The following is a 25,265-nucleotide window of genomic DNA, read 5'->3' as shown; positions in this document are numbered from 1 at the left end:
CCATCAGTAAAAGCGATCTAAACATTTCAAAACAAGTAATATGCAAAACTTTAATTGAAGGTTACAGGAACAAAGCTTGATTTTTAAAGAGCTTCCTTTTTCCTTAAAAGTATTTGCATCACTGAGCACGTTTCCATTAACCTTTGCTCGACACTTTGACATTTAAATGGAAACTGTCACTATTTCAGTCATAACTTGGTGATGACTTTTTAATCTCCTCTCTCTCTTTCAACGCTGGTAGCAGGTCTTTGATTTTTAAATTGACACCGAGAGTCAAAACTGAAATCTTGGGTCAGGAGGAAAAGCTGTCACTGAAATACTACAGGAACCTGCTCCACTCCTCCAGCTCTATCAGCTATTACTCTGCTCTAATTCTGTTTAAACTAAGTGAATTAGCAGTATCAAGGATAAAGAGTATGGAAAAATTATACTAAACTAAACTTTGTGGGGTGTGTGTGTTTGGGGCTGGGAAGACAGGGGGAGGATGAGAGATTGCTAGAATCGCTGCCGCATTAGTGTCCCCAAGATGTTAAGTGTCACAGTAAGCACAACATTTACCCACTTATTATGATGCTTAGCGAGATGATTCCAGCTGCTAAACTTGACTACAGATCTGGTGCTCCACCTACAGAACTAAAATTATAACTAATGTACGGGAAGGGTGCATTTTGTTTTTTTTTAAAATGGAATGTTATGTAAAAGATTGTAAAAAATTTGCAGTCTATTCTATTTTGCACATCAGGGATTGGACTAGCGCAAAGGGGAAAACCTTAAAATTAGAGCTAAGCACTTCTGCACAAAGTGCACAAAGATGATTGGAAACCTGGAATTCCACCATCCATCGCAACCCAGCCCCACCCCCCAAAAAAAAAAATTCTGTTGAGGTTAGTTTAATTGAAAATTTAAAAACTGAGATTGATGGAATTTTGTAATATAAAGGGATCAAGGGATATAGAATGAAGGCAGGTAAATGGAATTAAGATACAGATCAACCGTGATTCAATTAAATGGCGGAGCAAGTTCAAGAGACTGAATGGCCTACTCTTGTTCTGAAGCATATCTATCCTCTACGAAAACACACCTGATGTAGAGATTTTTTCAAGACCTGTTGCTATAAATGAATAGAAAGAAGGAGGGAGAGTAAATATTATTTATCAGTGATAAACAACCCAGGGAGAATGAAAAGCCATTGAACTCCTAGCAACCCAAGAGCCAACAGTAATGAGCAATGGTAAATTTAATTGAGCCCTATGCATTAAGCTTTCCTCTGCAAATGAAGGGTTTTAATCAATACTGCAGCAACTGTAATAGTTTACGGACAGACTGTCATACTTACATTTCAGTGGCAATGAAGCCAGTCAGTTCTGACAAGAAAAGGAACAACATGAACACGCAACAACAGATGGAAACTGTAAAACAAATGAATGCATTTAAAAACAACTCCAGTACTATTTGGTTCAAAATGCAGGATATATAGTCATTGTATAGAGTAAGAAATTCTACAAACCATAATTTTATGACCCCATCATTTATAAACGGTAGTAAAGACTCAGTGCTTTGCTGTATCAATAAAGGTTGACTAACTGGTCACTTGGTTGAAGATAAGGGTCAGGTAAATAAACAAGTAAAACATTAAAACCATTAAAACATTGTCAGAATATTGACCTGCATTAAAAACTCTGTAAAGACTCAAAACAAATTGTTTGTAAAAGTTTTATGATCCTGGATCCATTATGTGCTGCAAATGTCTCATTTTCATGTTACTCTGTGAAGACGGGAGAATTAAACAAGCCCATAAACAAGTGGCAGTATCAGTTTGATTTGGAGAAGCAATGTTCCATGTGATTCTACTTTTTTGATGTCAATTCAATTATTCATTAGTGTAGTTAACCATCATATAAAATTAATGCAGCGGAATGTGCCACAGCATACTGTAGTTGAGCTGCTAAAGCTCAGACAATAGCAAAAACACAGCTAACCAATAAAATCTTGGAAATGTAGGATCAAACAAACAGATGTTACTTGGCACATGGAGGGCTGCTTGCTTTTCAGGCCGTCAGAGCTGATGAGTAACTCTCCTTTCATCCCCTTCCCTATACAACAACAATAACTACACTACTTCATTGGTTACAGAGCACTTTGAGGGTTCCGAAGTTGTGAAAATTGCTATGTAAATGCAAGGTTTGTTTCTTTCTCTTAGTCAACTATACCGGTGTTTGATAAGATTCAGCAAAACCAAAATATCTCCCAAATCCAATTTCCCCACAAGATAAAAATCCATTGGCTTGTCTGGACAAACCAAAATTTTATTCATTTTCAAACAACTACATAAAATGAATATATAGTGCATCAGTCAGTTTTGACTAGACCATTGGGCACTTGGGCGAACATTCAGGGACAGCTGGCCCAAAGATTTTCTTCATATGAACTTATCCACAAGCAGAAGGAGATGCTTCTAGCTGCTTGCCTTGTATGTCAAGTGCCCAAAAATAAGTAAGGTTGGTCAAAACTGTGGTTAAATGCTAAGAAGCAATCCTTTCAAATAGTGGAATGGGGCCAACACCCTTGGTACTGTAAAAGTGTAAGGTAAATGATTTGCAAATTCTAGCAGCAAAATGGATAGGCAGTGGTAACGTCCATGAAGAAGCACAAGTACTCAAGTCTTCACATGCAATATGTAAGGCTCGCCACCCAAGGTTCCCATGGTGCCAAAAAGAATCCTCAAATATAGAAACTTCACACACAATGGACTGTACTGGTGTCAAGGTTTGAATTTCAACCATTTCCCTCGCATCATTAACTCATATTACACAAGATTATCAATGTTATTTTGGCATTAAAGATTAATTAATTCATATCTTCACACTCTTCCCATGGAGAACAGTGTGAAGCAATGAAGGCGTTTCAGACCAATTAACAGTTTAACAAACTCCTTCCATGGATGTAACCATCTTTGTACAAGCCAATAAGGTGGTTAACACTATAACAGCAGAGGTTTTTAACGGGCTCCCATAAAATGAACAAAGGGACGGATCAAGAATCCTGGGTGTCAAGCCAAAATTCAGAGCTTGGACTGCAGTCTCTACTTGCCAGGGATGCCTGGAGCAAAACTCAAACCCTGCACCTTCTGGTTCTGAAGCAGGAATGCTACCACTAAGCCAAAAGCTCACTGCAATAATTAAGGTTTAGGTTTAGGTGTCTGACACAGGGTGAAAACAATATTTGCGATAAAGTAACTACTATTGCAGTACCATACAATTTAACATTACCTAAACAATGGTTCCAATAGAAGTAAATATCATGGTTACAGAGATGTTCCACAGGCTAAGGTATAATGACACTCTTCGTCACTACCATTTTGTGCAAATCACTGAAGCCAGATCCAACTACTATTTAGATATCCTTAGCAACAAAATAACACTAAAAAAAAATCATTTTGGCCATGGACAGCAAGACCAGCGTCATAGAATGATGAAATGGTACAGCACAGGAGGCGGCTATTCGATCCAGCATGTCTGCGTCAACTCTTGAATGAGCTGACTAATTAACCCCTCATCCCTGCCCTTTTCCCCTAGCCTACAATTTTTTCCTCTTCAACCATCCAATTCCCTTTGGAAAGTCACCACTGAATCTGCTTCCACCACTCCTTCATCTCTGGTTCTTTTGACAATTATTTCAAATCTACTAACACTTTTTCCACAGGAAAATAGCTTACTCTGATTTACTCTATCAAAACCCTTCATGATTTTAAAAACTGCTACTAACTGTCCCCTTAATCTTCTCTGCTGTAAGAAACCAACATTCCCCCCACCCCCAGCTTCTCTAGTCTCTCTGCATAACAGTATGTGTAACCGTTCGGAAATCAGTCAGACATATTGCTGGCTGAAAGTCCCGAAGAATTTTGTAAAAACCTAAACAATGTGTTAGGTATATGTGGATGGGTTTAAAGGAAATCTTCAGAACTCATGACACAACTTAATAAATTGTCTTGAAGGAAACTGCATTCTCTCGATTGTCAAGTAATCCCAAGTGATATTGAAGGAAAAATCTGGCTACTTGGCAGAATCTCTGCCAGCCCCTTTGTTACTATGCTTAGTTCATACGTTGTAGTTGCTGCTGGTTTGACACAGCCTGGGAACTAACGCTTACTGTGGAACTCCCCCTGGTGTGGCTTCCTGAAATTCCCCTTCAGTGACATGAACCAAAACGGTGAGCAGTGGGCAGCACTCACTCATGAGATCATCGGAGTGGAATGTCAGATCACAACAGGAAGAATGGTCTGGACAGAAAATTTCAGTTCCCACTCTTGCTTTAAACCTCAGCTTTTAGAAGGGTAAAAAAAAGTCGATAAATTGTACGTCTCCTTGGTGTAAGTTTAAGTGTGTACCCGTGTTTCATCATCTGATGAGAAAATCAAATATAAGGGCTGGAATTTTCCAGCCCTTCACATCAGCAGGACCGGAAGATCCCGCCAGCACAAACGGAGATTTCAATGGCTTGCTGGCCCCGCCGCAGGAAAACCCGCCACATGGGGTTGGGGTGGGGTGGGGGCTGGAAAATTCCAGCCAAGCTCAATTAAGTACACAATAAAAGACACCACACTAATTACAAGCGTCTAAAATATGTAAATAGATTTATGACACAGAAACAAGCCACTCAGCCTACTCACGCCATATTGGTGTTTATCCTCACGAGGAGCAGTCCCAATTCCACATGCCCTCCCTGTTCCATATTTTCTTACTCCCCTTCCCTTCAAGCACCTAATCTAACATATTCTTAAATGTTGGCATGGCCTCTAGTTCAATAACTAATTCCAAAGCCTCACAACTCTTTGTAAAAGTCATGTGTAAATGACAGCCTGTTTGCTATCCTTAATCTTAAATTTGTATCTATGTCTCAACTACTGGAAACAGTGCGTTTCTGGCCATTTTGCCCATCCCTTTCTAATTTTAAACATCTCCATCAAATCACCTTATGAACTCCTTTGTTGTAATGAAAATGACCCAACTTCTCCAAGTCCCCCTTCAAAATTATTTTGATGCACAATTATATCACAGGAATAAAAACTGTCAGAATGAAAATTTAAGAAATTATAAATCATTTCCTTATGGAAATGGAGAAACACGTGGTCAAGAAATGATAATCTTGAAGAACAAGAAAAATATTGCAAAGAAACCTGCTATACATTTATTGCATGTTTGTAAGAAAATATTAAACAAAATACAAAAATACTGAATCAAAGTAAGTTTTATTTTAAAATTTATAGCATTGTAGAATTTAATTAACATATCGCACTACTTGTTCTGTTGAAGGGTCATGTGGACCCGAAATGTCGACTCTTTTCTTCTCCACCGATGCTGCCAGACCTGCTGATTTTTTCCAGGTAATTCGATTTTTGTTTTGTACCATCGCTATGCAGTCTCAGATTATAAGGATTTAGGAGGCTTCGTTGTGCAAAACAATTCTCAGGTTGCAGGCACCGTTAACAAAATAAGCATTTATTGCCCACCCATGGTTGCCTTCTTGAATCTCTGCAGTCCACATTGTGAAGGCATTCCCGCAATGCTGTTAGGTAGGCAGTTTCACCCAACAACAATGACAGAACAGTGATATATGTGGAAGTCAGGATGTTGTGCAACCTGGAGAGGAACTTTGATCTTTAGACCAGATTTATTTATTCATTAAAACTGAATTCAAATTCTCAAACTGCCACGGCGGGATTTGAACTCATTCCCTGGATTATTAATCCAGTGACATACTATCCTCTTTTGCATAGTGTAGTGCCAAAAGACATGATGGAGAGCACCAATGTGAAAATAGGTCTTGGCCGCCACACCAACTATATAGAGCTTAGTCCGATCAATGCTGCCTCAGACAGATGCATCTACAATAGACAGATTGGTGAAGACAAGCTCAAGTCAGTTATACTGTTGCGTTGACTCTTACACCACATGCAGCAAACCCAGCCCCACTTGAAGACTCAACCAGCTGGATTAATTGCAGTATCACCAAACTACTCAAATCACCACCAAGTGCACATTCTGTGCTCTCCTCCCTTCAGTGCCTCCAAGTGGTGTTTAACATGGAGGAGTAGCGATGCATCAGCTAAGGAAAGATGGTAAGTGGTAAACAGCAGGAGAATTTCTTTCCCACGTCTGACTCGAGGTTCTGAGATTTCATGGAGCCTGGAGACAATTTTGAAGACTTGTTCCCACCTGACTGTATAACGCAGTGCCTGCAGTTGGGATAGCACATACTCAGGGCTGCTGTTGGAAGACTCTGGCTGGGACTTTGGCTGAAAGGTAAAATTCTGAGTACGATTAGGTCAGGCTGTAGCTTGACTAGTCCGTGGGGAAGCTCTCCCAATTTTGGCACCAGTCCCCAGATGTCAGTGAGGAGGGCTTTGCAGGTTTGATTGGGCTAGATGCGCCTTTGTTGCATCCTAATTCTATGCGTAGATCATAGCCCAGTGCTCCATTCAGTTTTTATTCTTATTCGTTGTAGCAGCTTCACACAAGTGAATGACTTCCGAAGCCACATTAGAGGGCAGTTTAAAAATGAGTCAACCACTTAGATGTGGGCTAGAATTGTGTATAGGCCCAATGGGCTAAGCACAGTAGATTTCATTTCTTAAGGAAAGAGGTGAAACAGTGAACAATGTAATCTCTTAAAAGTGCCATGGTAGGATTTACACTCACTTTCTTCGAATTATAAATCCAGGCTTCTAGATTACTAGTCCAATAACATGACTAGTACACTACTGTGAACCCTGTTTCAATTATGAAGCCATGTCTGCCTTATTTTTCTTTCACAAGTACCTTCAACTTAAAGATTTTAGATTACTGTTGTTTCTCTTGTTCAAAAGTAAAGAACAGTATACAATTGACTGTAGCTTTTAATTTTTTTGAGCAACCATCTAGAGGACAGGGATAAAAGAATTTGCACATTGAACTTTATTACTCCACCATTAAGAGCTGTTTTCTAAAGTTGAACAATTAAATAAAGATAGTCTCTTTGACACTTGCTCTCTACAAACCAGAGGCTATAACTGAGTTTTTCCAGGTATTTTTGTTTTTGTTTCAGGTTTCCAGCATCCCCAGTATTTTGCTTTTATCTTGGCTATAGTATATCATTGATTCTGAACTATACCGTTTACACTTCCTCTTATTTGAGAAATTCCTGAGCGTGTGACTCTTCTCAGAATACTGTTGGTTTGTCAACACATCAATATTGTAGCAGTTCCTAAATGTCATCGTTTCATCATCAGAACCACTCTCTTACAGCAACTAAAGGATTAATTTTATTTCACAAAATTAATGTTTTATGGAACCATATTGTCCAATTGTATCCATTTTGACAAAAATGCAGATCAGGTGCCCTTTTAATCATTACTCTTGCAATTCTATCCTCTTTAACCATGTGTTTTCTTATGTGAGTCTCAGGTCTGTGAAGGGTTTTCTGTTCTCTACCTTATATTTGAGAAAGTCTTATTTGTGTATTTTGGAAACAACATGAAAATTTGTTTTCTATATTTTAATCTCAGGATTAGTTTGGTCTCAATTTTCAAAAAAAAAATACAAACTTTTCGAGCAATACTGGTGTTAATTAGAATTCTGCTCTCATACAGGTAATATTCAATTTACACTCTTGTTTTGGATTGTAAATCTACTTATTTTTCCTTATTAACTACAATTTTCATTTCAGAACAGTGTACTTCACACTGCATAAATGATTTAAGGATACCATTTATTTTGTCCTTGAAGGGAGTCACTGCATTGCAAGAAAGATGTGGGTTATGACATGCGTCAGAACGGAGGAAATGTCTTACAATATTGAGAGATGTGTAGTTTACAGTCATTAACCAGTCACTACAAGCCAACTATTCTGACTCATGATACCAAACTGTCAAAAATGAGTAATCCTAATGCATCACCACCATCCAGTTATAGATCATGTGATTTTTCTGAAATAAAGATCAGGAAAGCTTGGTTACGCCATCCAACTGCGATAACTAAACACTATTTGTGTAACCGCACTGTGGGTAATAGAGGCACAAACATTTAAGGCAAACAATACAGCATGTTTTTACTTCAAAACTAATCACACAAAATTGATAGTATCATACAGGAAACATTATCTGGGTTTTTATAAATGAAGGCATAAAGGTAAAGACTCAACATTAAAATTGTACAGGGCAATGATTAGGCTGCTGTGTGAAAGTTTCGGGCATCTCACTATAGGAAGGACATGAAAGCTATAGATAGTGCATACTATGTAAATCCCAACAGCATGAAGTCAAGGATGGGAAGCTATAGTTTCAGGAGAGGCTTGAAAGGCTGTGCCTATTTCCACAGGGGGTAAGATGGCTATCAGAAGATTTAAAAGCAGTTTTTTTTTAAATGGTGAATGATTTTGCCAAAGAAGATTTCCTCTGGTTACTCAGTGACCAGGGCACATCAATTTACTATGGTCACACCACATGAAATTTTGTTTTCTATGATTTATCTCAGGATTATTTTTGTCTCAATTTTCAAAAAGACATTTTTTATAACAGTATTGGGACTATTTACAATTGTCAAAGGGTCAGGAGAAATGTCTTTATTCAGAGAGTTGTTGAACCATGGAACACTGTCACATGGAGTGCTGAGGTAGTGATATTCCTATCTTTTACAGCAAACAGGAACAAACATGTGACGCAGAGGAAAATACTGAGCTTAATGAGAATAGTTTAGATACAAGTCTACAACTGGGGTAGCCCAGTCACGGGAACTAGTTAACTGGGAATAATTAGTTTTAACAAAAAGCTGGCACGAGCCCAATGGACTGAGTGGACTCCACTCCCATTCTGTAAAATTATACAGTTCCACTCAAATATAACAAAGTCAATTGTCTCATCACTAGGTCACTCTATACGAACTTGACTCATGACTGTAGCCACACCGCATTTGGTCAGAAACATGAGAAGAGACATAGGAATAACAACAACTTGCACTTATGCAAGTGCCTTTAACATTGCAAAACATCCTAGGGCACCAAGGTACATCAGAAAACTTATTTTTTTCAAGACAGATCGACCAGCATGATTAAGAGATTTCTTTTAACTTTGTGAGGGGGAAAAAAAATATGCAGCACTTTGTAAAAAGATATTCAATTTTTTCATATGGGTTATTTGACTTAGCACCACCACTCTTGGTAATCAACTGTCTTTATTCCCAAATTAACTGCACCAGAAATGAGCTCCTGCCCTTTAAAATGTTAATACTAGTGAACTTGCAGACCTTCACAATGATTTCTCTTTTGACCAGCTACCACAGCAAATGCTAACCAAGAGATTGGTCACGTCAAATCTATCTGCATGATGGAAATAAAAATAGTGTTCTGATTACCTCGCTATTGATAAAAACTTCGCTGATCTTCAGAGAGATTCCGCTCTTTGGATGCCCAGAAGAATTGCACAAGAGGTATGGAATTTTCCTTAAAACTCTGTTTTCCTGCTCCATCCGGGGCACTTTGAAGGTCGCGCTTCACCGGGGGCTCAGTTAAAATATTAAAGTATTGTGTCTCGCCAAGAATTATACTCTTAGTTACCTGCTTTGTGCATACTGCTTCTTGAACAATCACATTAAGTTAATCAAGAAGCAATATTTTTGAAGCAAAGTCATTGCTTTGTATGAAAGCAATCAATCAATCAGTGAAATTTAACACAGTGCGGCCCCAAAAACATCAATGAGATAATCAATTAAACAGATTTTGACGAAGACTCAGATTTTTTTTCCTGTATTGGGTGCCTGACACAAATGGAAACTCAGTGTTTAGGAGTCTCCAAACTGAGCTACCCTTCCCTGAGGATTGCATTTTGATGTGCTGGGAAGATTACATTCTCCCATGACCCAGGGAGCTATGCCCACAGGAGTATAACTCCTGACAGGCCCATTCCAGCCTGACAGGGGGAAACGCAAGAGCCAGACTAAAGGCAGTCTACTCACACTCGTGGTCAGGGGCTGCGAATTAGGCTTTAGGATCTGTCCATGTAAAATAAATTCCAATCAATAAGCAAACAACCCAGAGAATAGCCAAGACTGTTACTGACGTGAAAAGATAAACATCACCTATGGATAGCCATGATATGTAGGAAGTAAGGCATGATAATACTGCCTTGAAAGCAAATGTCCTGCTTTGAACAGACAGCAGTAGAAGAAATGGGTTGCCTAATGTGCCACAAGACATGGGAGACTAACAAACTTGCCAATCTTTCCACGTCATCCCCACTAGAGCTGTACCTTGAGTATCCTGCCATCCATTCTTAATTAGCACTTTTCTTAGATAATATCACCACCTTCAACACCTCTTTGATCCTTTTGTCTGTGACATCTTTTGATTATCTGCTCCTATCACTGCTTGCTTGTCCCCACAACCACCCCACCCTCAACTTCTCTCCCCCGCCCCCCACCTTAAACCAGCTTATATTTCACCCCTCTCCTAACTATACTTCAGTTCTGTTGAAGGGTCATGTTGGACTCGAAACGTCAACTCTTTTCTTCTCCACCGATGCTGCCAGACCTGTTGAGTTTTTCCAGGTAATTCTGTTTTTGTATCTCAAACATAATCTGAATCAGAAACATAAAATGCTGATAAACAATCTGTGGAGGGAGAAACAGTCAATTGTTTTAGGTCAATGACCTTTCATCAGAACTGGAAGGTGTTAGAAATTAGCAGCTTTCAGGCAAGTACAGAGTCAGTGAAAAGATGGCTGGGGCAGTGAGTGGGGAACCAGCAGGCAAGAAAACAAGGAGTAGATAGGTCTTTTTTTAAAAATTTGTTCATAGGATGACAGTGTCACTGACATGGTCAGCATTTATTGCCAAACCCTAATTGCCCTCGGGAAGGTGGTGGTGAGCTGCCATCTTGAAGCACTTCAGTCCATGTGGCATAGGTATGTCCACAGTGCTGTTAGGAAGAGAGTTCCAGGATTTTGACCAAGGAAGGAACTGCGACATAGTTCCAAGTTAAGATGGTGTGTGGCTTGGAGAGGAACCTGCAGATAGTGGTTCTCATACGTCTGTTGCCCTTGTCCTTCTAGGCACTAGAGGTTCTGGGTTTGGAAGGAGCTGCTGAAAATGCCTCGTCAAGTTGCTACAGTGTATCTTGTGCCACTGTGCACTGGTACTGGAGGGGGCAAGTGTGATGGGCTGCCAATCAAAAGGGCCACTTTGTCCTGAATCTTGCTGAGCTTCTGGAGTGTTGTTGGAGCTATACTCATCAAAACAAATGGAGAGTATCTAATCACACTCTAAACTTCTGTCTTGTATATGGTGGACAGATACTGGGGAGCCAGGAAGTGAGTTACTCACCATAGAATTCCCAACCTTTGACCTTCTCTTGTAGCCACAGTATTTATATGGCTGGTCTAGTGAAGTTTCTGGTCAATGTAACACCCAGGATGTTCATGGTTGGGGATTCAGGGATGGTAATGCCATTTAACATCAAGGGGAGATGGTTAGATTTCTCTTGCTGGAGATGGTCATTGTCTGGCATTTATTTGCATGGCATGAATGTTACTTTCCACTTAGCCCAAGCCTGAATGTTGTCCAGGTCTTCAGTGTCTGAGGGATCAAGAATGGGACCAACCACAGTGCAATCAACAGCTTCAAAAGCTTCCTTTGTGCTGGGCATGACTCCAACCAGTGGAGAGTTTCCCCCCAATCCAATTCCCAGACTTCAGTTTTGCTGCCTTAATATCAAGGGCAGTCACTCTCATAGCTCTGGAATTCAACTCTTTTCTACATGTTTGTACCAGGACTGCAACAAGGTCTAGAATCGAGTGCCCCTGGAGGAACCGAAGATGAGCACTGGTGAGCAGGTTATTGTTGAGCAAGTTTGACATGATAGCCTGCCAACAATACTTCCCATCAACAAAAACAGGAAATGCTGGAAAAACTCAGCAGGTCTGACAGCATCTGTGGAGAAAAAAAAATCAGAGTTAACGTTTCACGTCCTTATTACTCTTCTACAGAACTCTGTAGACGAGTCATAAGAACTCGAAACGTTAACTCTGTTTCTCTCTCCACAGATGCTGTCAGGCCTGCTAAGTTTTTCCAGCATTTTCTGTTTTTGTTTCAGATTTACAGCATCCACAGTACTTTGCTTTTATCTTAATATTTTCCATCACTTTGCTGATGGTCAAGAATAGGCTGACTAGACAGTAATTGGTCAGATTGGATTTGCCCGATTTGTGGACAGTACATACCCAGGCAATTTTCCATTGGCAGGTAGATGCCAGTGTTTTAACTGTAGTGGAACAGTTTGGCTGAATAAGTTGAATAAGCAGAAAACCCGACAGACCACCCGGAATTAACCTAGGCACCAGAAGCAGCAAAGGAACACCATGCCAAGTCCTCCTCACTTACTTCTGGGGACTTATGCCAAAATTGGGAGAGCTGACCCACAAACTAGTTAAGCTACAACCATACTGACTAATACTGCACAGCCAGTGTCCCAGGTCCCTCCATCACCATCCCTAAATATGTTCTGTACCACCAGCAGGATAGACCTATCAAGAGGTGGTGGCACAGTGGTATACAGCCAGGAGGGAATTGCCCTGGGAGTCCTCAACAATGACTCTGGACCCCAAAGTCTGATAGTATCATGTGAAACATGGGCAAGGAAACCTCTTGCTGATTACCATCTATCACCCTCCCTCAGCTGGTGAGTCAGTATTCCTCCATGTTGAACACTACTTGGAAGGTGCGCTGAGGGTCACAAGGGCACAACATTTGCTCTGGGTGGGGGACTTCAATGCCTATTACCGAGCTGGCTCAGTAGCAGCAATACTGACCGAACCCTGAAGAACTTACCTGCGACAGGTGGTGAGAAAATCAACAAATGGGAAAAACCTACTTGACCTCACACTTGCCAATCAACCCAGTCCAAGATACATCTGTCCATCACAGTATTGGCCAGAAGTGACCACCACACAGTCCTTGTGGGGACAAAGTCCCGTGTTCACACTGAGGACATTATGTGTGTGGCGCTACCACCATGCTAAATGGGATAAGATTCAGAACAGATCTAACAACTCAAAACTGTGCATCTATGAGGCACAGTTAGCCATCAGTAGCAGCAGAATAGCATTCCATCACAATCTGAAACCTCACAGCCTGGCATATCCCTCACTCTAGCATTATCATCAAGATAGGTAATAATGCTGTTTCAATGAGGAGTGTAAAGCAGCAAACCTAAAAATCAACCCAGGACTATACATGCATGATAACCAATAGAAACAGCATGCAACAGACAGAGCTAAGCAATTCCACAAAACAGATCAGATCCAAAGGTCTGCCACATTTAGTCATGAATTAACTGGAGGTGAGGTCAACAAACATCCTCATCCTTAATAATGGCAGAACCCAATATGAGAAGGCAAAAGGCAAGGCTAAAATGTTTCCAACCATCTTCAGCCAGAAATGATAAGCGGATGATCCATCTCAGCCTCCTCCCGAAGTCCCCTGCATCACAGATGCCAGTCTTTAGCCAATTCAATTCACTCCATGTGATAGTAAGAATTGGCAGAATCAAGCCTAGCCTGTCCAACCTTTCCTCATAAGACAACACACCCAATCCAGACAGTAGTTTAGTAAACCTTATCTGAACTGCTTCCAACACATTTACATCCTTCCTTAAATAAGGAGACCAATATTGTACACAGTACTCCAGGTGTGGTCTCACCAATGCCCGATAAAGCTGAAGCATAACCTCCTCACTTTTGTATTCAATTCCCCTCACAATAAATGATAACATTCTATTGGCTTTCCGGATTACTTGCTGCACATGCATACAAGCCTTTTGCGATTCATGCACTAGGACACCCAGATTCCTCTGCATCTCAGAGCTCTACAATCTCTCACCATTTAGATGATATGCTTCTTTTTTATTTTTACTGCCAAAATGGACAATTTCACCTTTTCCCACAGGTATTTGCCCACTCGCTTACTTTATTCCTTTGTAGCCTCCTTGGGTCCTCTTCACATCTTACTATCCTATCTTTGTGTCATAAGCAAATTTAGTAACCATATCTTCAGTCCCTTCATCGAAGTCACTTATATAAATTGTAAAAAGTTGAGGCTCCAGCACTGATTCGCGTGACACACTACTCATTACATTTTGCCAGCCAGAAAAAGACCCATTTATACCTACCCTCTGTTTCCTGTTAGCTGGCCAATCTTCTTTTCATGTTACACCCTGCACCATGAGCTTTTATTTTTCACAATAACCTTTGATGTGGCGCCTCGTCAAATGCATTCTGGTAATCTAAATACAGTGCATCTTCCAGTTCCCCTTTATCCACAGCACAGGTTGTTATTCACAATAAGAGGTTGTGGTGGAAGAATTAATCCAAAATTTTAAAACTAAAAACAAATTTTTTCATTGCATCATTATAAGGCACCCCTCTTCCAACACATTTAATAATTCTTTTAGAGCAGGCACTTCTTTTTGTAAAACAGTCTGATAGTTGGTGACTTGTGTCAACCCATTTTATCTTAGAGATCTCTTTTCCTTCTAACATCTCCTTTATGCTGGCTAGGTCTATTCGTAGTCTTTTTTCCGTGACACTTTTCATAGATTGAACGTTGTCCCAAAGAGACCGGAGACCGGTTATCAACATAACATTCTATGGGCAAACTTTTCCCACATTGCCCCTTGTATAATATTCCTGTCAATATATTGGACAAGTCAACCTTTTATCTAATGCCTCTAAGGCTAACGTTTCAGCAGCTAAGGTGCTTTTCACTACCCTTTTCATTTTCTTAGCCTCCCAAGCCAGGGGGCAACATTTATCGTTCTTTCCCACCAAGAATATGATAAACCCTGCGGTGCTAGAGGACCCATCTGGAAGATTGGCATGTGAAGCATCACTAAAAATGACCAACTTCATATCTTCTGGGTCACCCAATGCTGGAAACTTGAACACACATCTCTCAGAATTTAATTTTTTTTTAAAAAGTGTTTTATTTGCTCTCAGAACTTGCTCAACTGTCGCATGCTTCATCATGGTACTCAGCTCCAATACATCATAACTAGCGTCAGGCCTAGTCTGAGTGCACAACCAGTTCAACTGCCCAATCAAACTTCTCAACTGTTCCATTTCTTCCGTGGTAGCAGGATCCTCTTGTGAGGATCTACCATGAGTTATTGGGATATAATTAACATTTTCTAGATAAGATTGTTGATTCAATGTCGCTCCTAACTTGCTCTGCTTAATGTCTAAACCTATGTATTTAAAGGCCCTGGAGGCCTGACTTCCGATCTGGAATCCCTTCTTTATCTTCTCAATTACCAATTGTTTAAATTCTACAGATCCTCCACACAGGAAATCATCAACATGCATGATAGAGATCCCAGCTAGTTTCTCCTTATGGTACCAGTAGAACATCACGGGATCTGCCTTTAACTGAACGCAACCTACTTTCAACAAGACAGACCTCATGGAAAAATACCATACTCTTGATGCATCATTCAACCCATAAACACACTTATTCAATTTCCATAGCTTTCCTTCTACATCCCCGGCTTCTTTGGGTAGTTTCAAAAAACTTCCCTTTGAAACTCTCCCTCTGTAAAAACGCAGCCTTTTATACCAATCGATTTGCACTCCCAGGAATAGGATGCCAAAATAGCTAAAAAAATCTTCAAACTCACTTTCCCCACAGTAGGCAAGTCCACTCTGACATCCTGATCTCCTAGTGTCTCTTCAAAGCCTCAGGCTACTAATCTCACTTTCACCTTATATATGCCGTCTGGGAGTGCCTTTTCTGTACAGATCCATCTGTGAGATAAAGCTGGCTGTCTTCTGTCAAGTATTTCAGAATATACCCAAATTCCTTCCAACTTTCTAACTCTTTCCATTTTTCTTCCTTTATCAGCTTATTTTCCAATTTATTAGCAGCTACTAGAATCTCTCTCTCTGTCATAAGGACTTCTACTTCTATTGCGATTGCAGCTCACTCTCTAGTCTTCCCTGTTAAGCTACGGCCTCTACTCACATTCCTATCCCTTTCTGGGCTGCTACTATATGATTGTCCTCCCACGTGAACAGAACTCTGTTCGCAGGTCCGTGATCTTTTTCTAGGGCTACGACCACTTTCTGGTCCACTGTCAGAACTCATACTGCACTTTCTGGTTTTCCACGTCTTTACCTCAGTTCGCCAATCGATAGATCTTGTCCTTCATCCTGCACATTTAGCCAATGTTTGTATTTACCAATGGCCTTTCCTGCTCTCCCTATGATGGTGGCATCCCTCGACACACTGGTCCCTTCTGGCATGTATGTTACTTTTGTTCCTACTTTGGGTAATTGCCCTTTTGGATGAATAGTGTTGTCCTGTACCTCAGTATGACTTTGTTCACTGTCAGTCAACCCTGTATCTGCCGTCATCTGCTCCTCATAACTACCCAATGTATGTGTATGTGAAGGGCATGGTGCCTCCTCACGTTCTATGTCCTGTTCAGAACCTGTAAAGGTATAGTCAGTATCATTTAACCGTGAAGAATTCCCTAACAGTTTGGTTACCGTGTTGCACAATTACTACTTTCCCCATTACTCCCTATAACCTTGCCAGGTCCTTTCCACTCTTTCTGGCCTTCCCTTTCATAATATACCATGTTTCCTTGTCTAAACTGTATTCCTGACGATCTTATGCAGTGCCGTAGGGCCCGCTGAATTTTCTCCGAAACCTCAGCTTTAAATGAAGGATTTTCTGCCTGCATGCAAAGCGTTCAGATGAACAGAAAAGGTGGAGCTAATGCTAGTCCCTTCTAGAGCAGGGGGAGCATCTGACAACACTGAAGGTAACTTCGGATTTCTTCTGTACATCAACTGATATGGACTGTACCCCCCCCAATCATCTGCAGAGAGTTCTTTGCGTGCACCACCCATGCTAGTGACGTTTGCAGTTTACAACCTGGTTGATCAACCAATATTTTATGTAACACGTCATCTATTACTGCATGGTTTCTTTCACAAAGACCATTGCTAAACAGGCTCTCAGCTGCAGTGTACATAACTATGATGTTTAAATTTTCGCACATACATCAAAATTCCTCATTGACGAATTCCCCACCATTATCTGTGAGGAACTTCATTGGTGTTCCTAATCCTGTTCCTACCCATTTCTCCATGACCTTATTGACAATGGTCCTTTTGTCTTTACCATGTATCACGGTGGATAGACTAAATCTGGTTGCCATATCAAAGGAGTGTAGTAAAAAAATACCCCTATCCTTATCCCAAACTTTCAAGTCCATTGCCACTGCATCGTTAAACTCCCTGGCTAGTGGCAAGCTCACAACAGGTCGCAGTGGTGTCTTGCGATATTTAAGGCAAATTTCACACTGAGCAGTGATTTGTTCAATAAGATCATCATATCCTTTATCGACCACTCTCACATCTCGAAGCAGAGTCTTCAGTTTCTGTGGCGCGGGATGTGCAAACTGTCTATGTAACTTCCAAATGATCATCTTTTTGTCCACCAAATTCTCATTCTCAGCAGTTAACAAAACTTCATGAACTTTTTGATGAGAAATCTCTGGCTTCCTTAGTGGCAAGCAGTAATGGCCTGGCCTAGTAAAATGGAAATCCACATTTTTTCCAAACACAACTGCTCCATCATTCTTCATATCTAGTGTCATCTGAGCCTTCTTCATCGTGGATCGACTCAACAATAGCGGTATTCGCTAGAAACCACATCAGTACAAATTCATCCCCGCTATCTTACAAGGGAGGACCACCCGTTTGGAGGATGTTAGTGTATTGTCATCTGCGAACCTGAAACAGGTAGAGCTTTCATACTCCTTGACCTTCTGCCAGTCTGCCTCATCGAGAGACTCCAGATAGCAGTCAAGCCAGTCCATGCCATACTTTGTAGAAGTGCAACCACTGCCCAGAACTGTACAGTTGAAGGAATCTATCATCAAGATACTCATCACCAGATTCAAACTCTCAGTGATCAATACAATTCCATCATGGCAGTCACCATCAGCATTTTCAGTTTCAGATGAATCCGTCTCGTGGGTCACTTCAAAAACATGATTTCTTCGCTGTGGGCAGTTCATTGCGTAATGGTACTGGGAATCACACCAAAAACACTGATTAACCATTCCCCGTGCATGTTTTGGGTTTAAATGTCTACGGTCACCATCCCAGATATGCTTTTTGGCCCGACTCTCAAACTAACTATGGTTACAGCCATTTTCAGGCCTCTTGTCATTAACCCCATCTTTGTATTGGAATCTTCGTCTAATATTTGGTCGACCGCAAAATTCAATCACCATTGAATCCTCTATCCTTTGTTTTACAGCATAGTTGTTCGCATTTGCTAAAAAAGTGGCAGGGAATGACTGTTTCCCCAAAAAATTTTTTAGGGTAGCAGCCATTTGATCTGAGAGAGGTCCTTTCCCCCGGAACTGAACCCCTGTTAGTACTAAAAGACCATCAACATGGGAAATGCGAGCACAGTCCAATAATTTAAGTGCCAATACCAATTCTGGAGTTTCAAGGTCAAATCGCTGTAGTCTCCTATACCATTAATCAAAATCCATGATATATTCTTTCATGGGCTGATCATCTGATTTCCTAAACCTACCAAAGATCGTCCAAGCTTCATACACTTCCAATAGCTCATCATTTTTGTAGAACTTATCCAAAAATTGTATCAGATGGTTTAATCCCTCTTCATGATCCAAATCATCTACTTTCCACTCTGAAAATACTTTGCTTCTTATCTTACTTTTGGCTGGCAATGATAACGCCAAAGCCATACCTTGCTTCTTCCGGGGTATAGCAGTAACCCGGGTCCACATTTCAGCTTCAGCCTTCCATTGCTGAAAAGGTTCAGAGTCAGAAAAATTTGGTGGATAATCAAAGCTTGCGATTTTGTACCACCATTCCGTAACTTAAATTGTTAGCAACAGTACACTTCTTTTCCCTCAGAGGACTGAGACAGAAAGCTTCATGTGCAGCAATCAATCAGCAAAGCTCAAAGTTCATCCTCTGCTATCATGTTATTCACAATAAGAGGTTGTGGTGGAAGAATTAATCCAGGCAGGTCTCTTGGTTAAAGCTGGTTTATTTCCAAGACAACTCCTCAGTGCTACTAACTTCCTAGTAGCACCCACCCAAAGTGTTCCAGCTTTACCTTTTTATTCTTTTCAGTTGGGATAATTAATGCCCCATCACCTGTTTAACTACCAATTAGTTTTAACAAGATGATTTCCATATTAACACATGTTACTTCTTCAAAGAGCTCCAATGAATTGGTCAAACATGATCTCACATTCACAAAACCACGTTGACTCTGTCTGATTACCCTGAATTTTTCCAAGTGCCCTGCTATAATATCTTTCATAATAGCTTCCAACATTTTTCCTATGTCTGATATTAGGCTAACTGGCCTGTAATTTCCTGCTTTGTCTCCATCCCTTAGTGACTGTAACTCCTTTGTTCAAAATTTTCCAACATAATGGAACCTTCCGCAAATCGAGGGAATTTTGGAAAATTAAAATCAAAGCAACAACTACCTCACTAGCCACTTCTTTTAAGAACCGAGGATAGAGTCCATCAGGACCCGGGGATTTGTAAGACCACAGCTCTCACAATTTTCTCAGCGCCACTTCCCTGATGAATGTAATTCCGTAACCCCCGCCCGCCAAGAGTTCTTCCATTTTCTGATTTCCAGCTATTTCTGGGATGTTACTTGTATCCTCTATAGTGCAGAACGATGCAAAATACCAGTTCAATTCATCTGCCATTTCCTTATTTACCATTACTAATTCCCCAGACTCACTTTCTTTAGGACCAACATTGACTTTGTTAATTCTTCTTTTTTAAATATCAATAGAAACTCTTACTGTCTGTCTTTATATTTCTAGCTAGCTTTCTCTCCTACTCTAATTTTTCCTTCTTGATCAATCTTTTGGTCATTCTTTGCTGTTTTTAATATCCCCTATCCAACCTTCTGACCTGCCACCCATCTTTATGCAATTATATGCTTTTTCTTTAAGTTTGATATTATCCTTAATTTTTTTTTTAAGTTAACCACAGATGGTGGGTCCTCCCTTGGAATTTTTCTTCCTCGTTGGAATGTATCTATTCTGTGTATTCTGACATATTCACTTCAATGTCCATCACTGCAACTCTATTGGCCTATCCCTTAACCTAATTTGCCAGCTCATTTTAGCTAGCTGTGCTTTCATGCCCTCATAATTGCCCTTATTTAAGTTTAAAATAGTCTTCGACCCACTTTTCTCCCTCAAACTGACTGTAGAATTCAATCATATTAAGATTGCTTCTACCTAAGAGTGCCATCACCATGAGATCATTAATTAATCCTATCTCAATGCACAATACCAGATCTAGTATATCTGGTTGGCACCACAACGTGCTGTTCTAAGAAACTATCCCAAAAACATTCTATGAATTCCTTAGCTAGGCTACCTTTGCCCTTCTGGTTTCCCCAGTCTATATTTAGATTAAAATTACCCATGATTATCGCCATACCTTTCTGACAAGCTCCCATTATTTCTTCCTTTATGCCCTGTCCTACCATGTGGTTACTGTTAGGGGGCCTGTACATCACTCCCACAAGTGACTTCTTGCCTTTATCATTTCTCATCTCAACCCAAATCGTTTCTACATCCTGGTTTCCTGAGCTTAGGCCATCCCCCTCCAATGTGTTAATACCATCATTAATTAACAGAGCCAGCTCTCCAACTTCTCCAAGCTTCCTGTCCTTCCTAAATGTCATGTACCCTTCAATATTTAGGTCCCAATCTGGCATCCTACAGCCATGTCTCTGTAACGGCTATCAGATTGTACTTAGTTATTTCTATTTGTGGTATCAATGCATCTGTTTTGTTTCAAATGCTATATGCACAGAGCCTTTAGTTTTGTCCTTTTATTATTTTTGTAACCTCTAGTCTTATCTGCTGATTTACTCTTAGATTTATACTTCCTGTACTCTCTGTCCCTTCCTGTCATGGTCTATTTATCATTTCCCACATTAATACCTTTCTCTCTTGCCTTTTGTCTATTCTTTGATTTACCACATCTTCCCAAATTTGATCCCTTGCCCCCACTATTTAGTTTAAAACCCTCTCTACTTCCCTAGTTATGTGGCTCGCTAAACACTGGTCCCAGGACAACTTAGGGATAGGCCACCCCAAAGGTACCCACTTTCCCCAATACCAGTGCCAGTGCCCCACGAACCGGAACATTTCTCCCACACCAGTTTTTGAGCTATGTCTTCATCTCTCTAATTTTTTGTACCCTATGCCAATTTGCTCAGATAATAACCAAAAATTATTACCTTTGAAGTTTTGCTTTTTAATGTAGTGCCTAGCTCCTCATATTGAATATGCAGAACCTCTTTCCTAGTTTTACCTACGTCATTGGTGCCTACAGGGACCACGAGAACTGGATCCTTCCCCCTCCCCCTGCTAGTTCCTCTCCAGCCCTGAACAAATGGCCCAAACCCTGGCACTGGGCAGGTGACACGACCGTCTGGACTCTCACTCTTCACTGCCGACACCAGTGTCAATCCCCCCTCAGTATACTGTCCCCTCCTATCACTACATTCCTTTTTGCACCCCCACTTGAATGGCTTCCTGCAGTGCCATGGTCAGTTTGCTCATCCATCCTGTGGCTCCCACTCTCATCCAAACAAGCTGAGAGAACCTCAAATTTGTTGGACAATTGCAAAGGCTGAGGCTCCTGAACTCCTGTCCTCTGGGTCCCCTACCTGCATCAGTTGCAGTCACAGCCTCCTGTCCCTGACCATCTAATAGACCAAATATCCCAACTGTTTCATTGGAGTCAGATAGGAGTGCGAGACCTTTTGCAAAAGTAGAGTAGCAGTCATAATTTCACGAAGACCCATTCCATTCATGAAGGGACTCTCTTTTGAACTGCTGTTATTACATGAATAATTAGGAACACATTTGTAAAACTGGCATGAGACCAAGTTGTAGAAGCAAGCAGGATGTTATAGCACAAACACTTACTAAAAGCTCCCGTGTACGTGGGCTGTGTAAGGTCTCTTGGTACTTTCCTGTAGATATCAAGTCTAGGAAAAATATGAAAATATTTTAAATTAAAATTTAACACCCCAAATACATGGCAACATTTTCATCAACTCATTTCAATTTCCTAGCACTATTTGCTTCAATTGCTTAGTAAGCTCTTATAGAAAAAAATTGAAATTGCTCTCATTTAGCTGTTTTTAAACTTGTTACTTAATATAAAATAGCAGTGCTTACCACCTTCAAAGCCAAACAGGCAAGCTGCATTTACATAGCACCTTTATTATAGGAAATGGCATATGGCATTTTATGAAGGGATAGAAATAATTCAAATAAAAGGAACAAAAGCTGAGGTAGAAGACAGCCACAACTTAATCAAACAAATAGGTCTTGAGATTTTCAAAAGGAATTTTGTGAATGAGCTCTAGAGAGTGCGGCTGAATTGCCTGGAAGTTCTGTCTGTCACTAATGGTGGGGTGGATGGGCATATCCACTGAGCATCAAAGTTCTAACAGTGAAGAGCGCAGGAGAAGATTGAGGAGGCAGTGTCAGTGTGCGGGTGGGGGGGGGGGGAATGCTATGGAGGGATTTTATTTTGAGAGGGAAGATTTTGAACTCGACGCAGGGGCAGAAGTAATAAGAACAGGGGTGATGTGTGAGCAGGACTTGGCGTGGCTCAAAGATTTGGGTTAAATCAAAATTCACAGAAGGAGGTGGTAAGAGGATGGCAAGTGTGGCATTGGAGAAATCCATCTGTAGATAACAAACGCACAAATCAAGCTCTCAGGCAACAGTCAGTGCCAGGGAGAAAAAGATACAGCCACTGGTACGCCGCCAAGCGTTTTGGTGGTGAGTAGAATGTGACTTGTGAAATTCAGCACTGAGGTGAAGAAAATTCAATGGGTTTGCACAATGGGTTTGTATGGAATCAACAAGGAAGTTAAGTTGATGATGAGGGCCAAAAATGATGGCTTTGCTCTGCTAGATATTCAGTTGTTGAAAATTTTTCCTCACCCACAACTTAATGTTAGACTGGCATTACATAGATAGGTTTCAGGCAGAGATGATTAGCTCTGTGCTTTTTGCACTTGTTTTTGGAGGCAAAGATATAGAGGGCAGGGGAAAAAAGCTTTGAGCAGGCAATTCATAAGAGAAAAGAAATCTTGAACTACCCTTATCCTCTACGACAGAGTGAGACAGGATCAGCTGTGGGCAAGGGCAGACTTCTGCTTAATGTGATCAAGTCAGATCTCCTGAAGAATGATCAGATCAATCATACAACACTTAAGCAAGAGTTTGCAGCCCTAATACATAAGGGAGCAAAATTGGAGGACTAGACCAGAAGGAATAGTAAGGCTGAGAGAGCCTGAGTGATTTGGTACAGCAAGGATATCAAATTAAAATAACTTAGTAGGTACAATGAAACATCTGACAACATTGAACTGGGAAGGAAAAAAGACATCCTGCACTGTACTCATTAAAGCCAACAATCAACATTCCAGTGGTACAGAGTATCACACATCACGGAAATGTGATGCAAATAATTGCAGGCAATCAAAGCCCTTTCAGTTGCTGTGTGTCCAGAAACAAAATGTTGATACTGTAGCATGCTCAGGGGACATTCTCAGGAAGCAGCAAGCTGATTACAGTTTAGAAACACAAATGTATTACCAAAGAAGGAAATAAGATTCCTTCATTTCAGCAGTATTAACACAACAAATAAAGACATTCTAAAATATTATATAGCAGAAACCCAGAAGCAAGATGGCAGGGAACCAATTGAACTTCACTACTATAATCTAAGATAGATTTCTACAACATTGGGAGCAAATGTACAGGCTTATCTGAACCCAAAACATATATAAATACATATAATATACAAATAATATATAGATTGTATAATATTCTATATTATATATAAAATAAGATATATATGTATACACACACACATACATATACACACACACACACACACACACACACTATATATGTATTAGAGAGAGAGCGAGGGAGGCAGTATTATTCCACACTGTATTCTTTTTTATAAATTATTTTTACCAGCAGAAAATCACCATCAAAAGGATTTCTTGTGTTCTACCATAAACACTAGATGGTTATTTTCTGACAACATTCAATTTAGACAAGTCATTTTCTTTATTCTCCCTTATGCAACACTCAGCCCTCCTCTGTCAGATTAAACCCTCCCATTCAGACAACTGTTTCTTAGTTGTCTTGTTATATGGCACAAATGGAGTCACTTCCTGGATAACATTCCTACATATATTTCCTACCTATATAAGTGCGTTTAAATTTCAACAGTATTACAAATGCTGCATCCACAATCAAAAACAGCAATCATAAATTGAGTGGTGGGCGTTTGAAGTGGCTGTCGGTACAGCTGATTTGTTTCTGTTTTTAAAGAACTTACACTTGCCTCACAGGGGAGTTTTCTGGCAGGATATGTTCCTAAAACACAGTCAGCATCAAAAACTGGACTGTTGAGACATGCTGGCAACTGCATCATTGCCATTCTACAATGAACATTATGTCTGTTCCAGTGTGAAATATTTTCAATCTAGTTTCTAGTTTTCATTAAGGAGAACATTTAAGAATAAAAATAGGAGCATTGTGAACAAGGTAACATGCTTCCAACTCACTTAAAGCCCAGTTACACATCATTTAACATGGTGTCATTTTTCCAAGAGTTGTTACATCAGACCATATTCCAATTCTTTACACGCTGAGGGGGATAAATTAAACCAGCATGTATTTTTTTTTTGGTTAGGTAGCGGGGAGGTGACAAACACTGGCCAATAAATATAAAACGATTTGAGGTTTGGGTTAATACTGCATTGTAGCTGAGTTGGTATCATTGCTTGTAGGCAGAAGGAAAACAACACATATACTCAACGTATGAATGGAACTGCCCCAAATGTTGTGGTAGTAATTATGGCAAAACTGTCAGTGTTCACCATCATTACTCCTAGTCTGCAATCAATTAGAAATCATTGAACTGATGAGAACTTGCCAGTTTATGCTATTATTAGTCTGATGTAACATCTCTTGGGTGACATGTAACTGGGCTTTTGATGACTTGTTAATTTCATAATTACTGCTGAATAGGCTCACTGGCCCTTAAAAACTAATTTTATATTTGTGGAATATCAAACTCCTTCATTGTGATAAAAAAAATC

At 40.3% G+C, this 25,265-nt stretch overlaps 1 protein-coding gene across 3 annotated transcripts in view; it reads right to left on the bottom strand.

Moving 5' to 3' along the window:
* The window catches only part of ergic1 (endoplasmic reticulum-golgi intermediate compartment 1), a 102,296-nt gene that overhangs the window by 41,493 nt on the left and 35,538 nt on the right, over positions 1-25,265 (bottom strand). For all 3 annotated transcript variants that reach the window (XM_078550701.1, XM_078550700.1, XM_078550702.1), the window contains exons 2-3: positions 22,054-22,115; positions 1,337-1,409 (exon numbers count right to left, since the gene is read on the bottom strand). In XM_078550701.1, the coding sequence (XP_078406827.1) occupies positions 1,337-1,409; positions 22,054-22,115 (135 nt within the window). The remainder of the gene's footprint in view (positions 1-1,336; positions 1,410-22,053; positions 22,116-25,265) is intronic.

This window comes from Cetorhinus maximus, chromosome 10 (genome assembly GCF_964194155.1).
Source record: "Cetorhinus maximus chromosome 10, sCetMax3.hap1.1, whole genome shotgun sequence".
NCBI lineage: Eukaryota > Metazoa > Chordata > Chondrichthyes > Lamniformes > Cetorhinidae > Cetorhinus > Cetorhinus maximus.
Note: the sequence above shows the minus strand (reverse complement) of the source record. Positions and strands in the feature narration are given on the sequence as shown.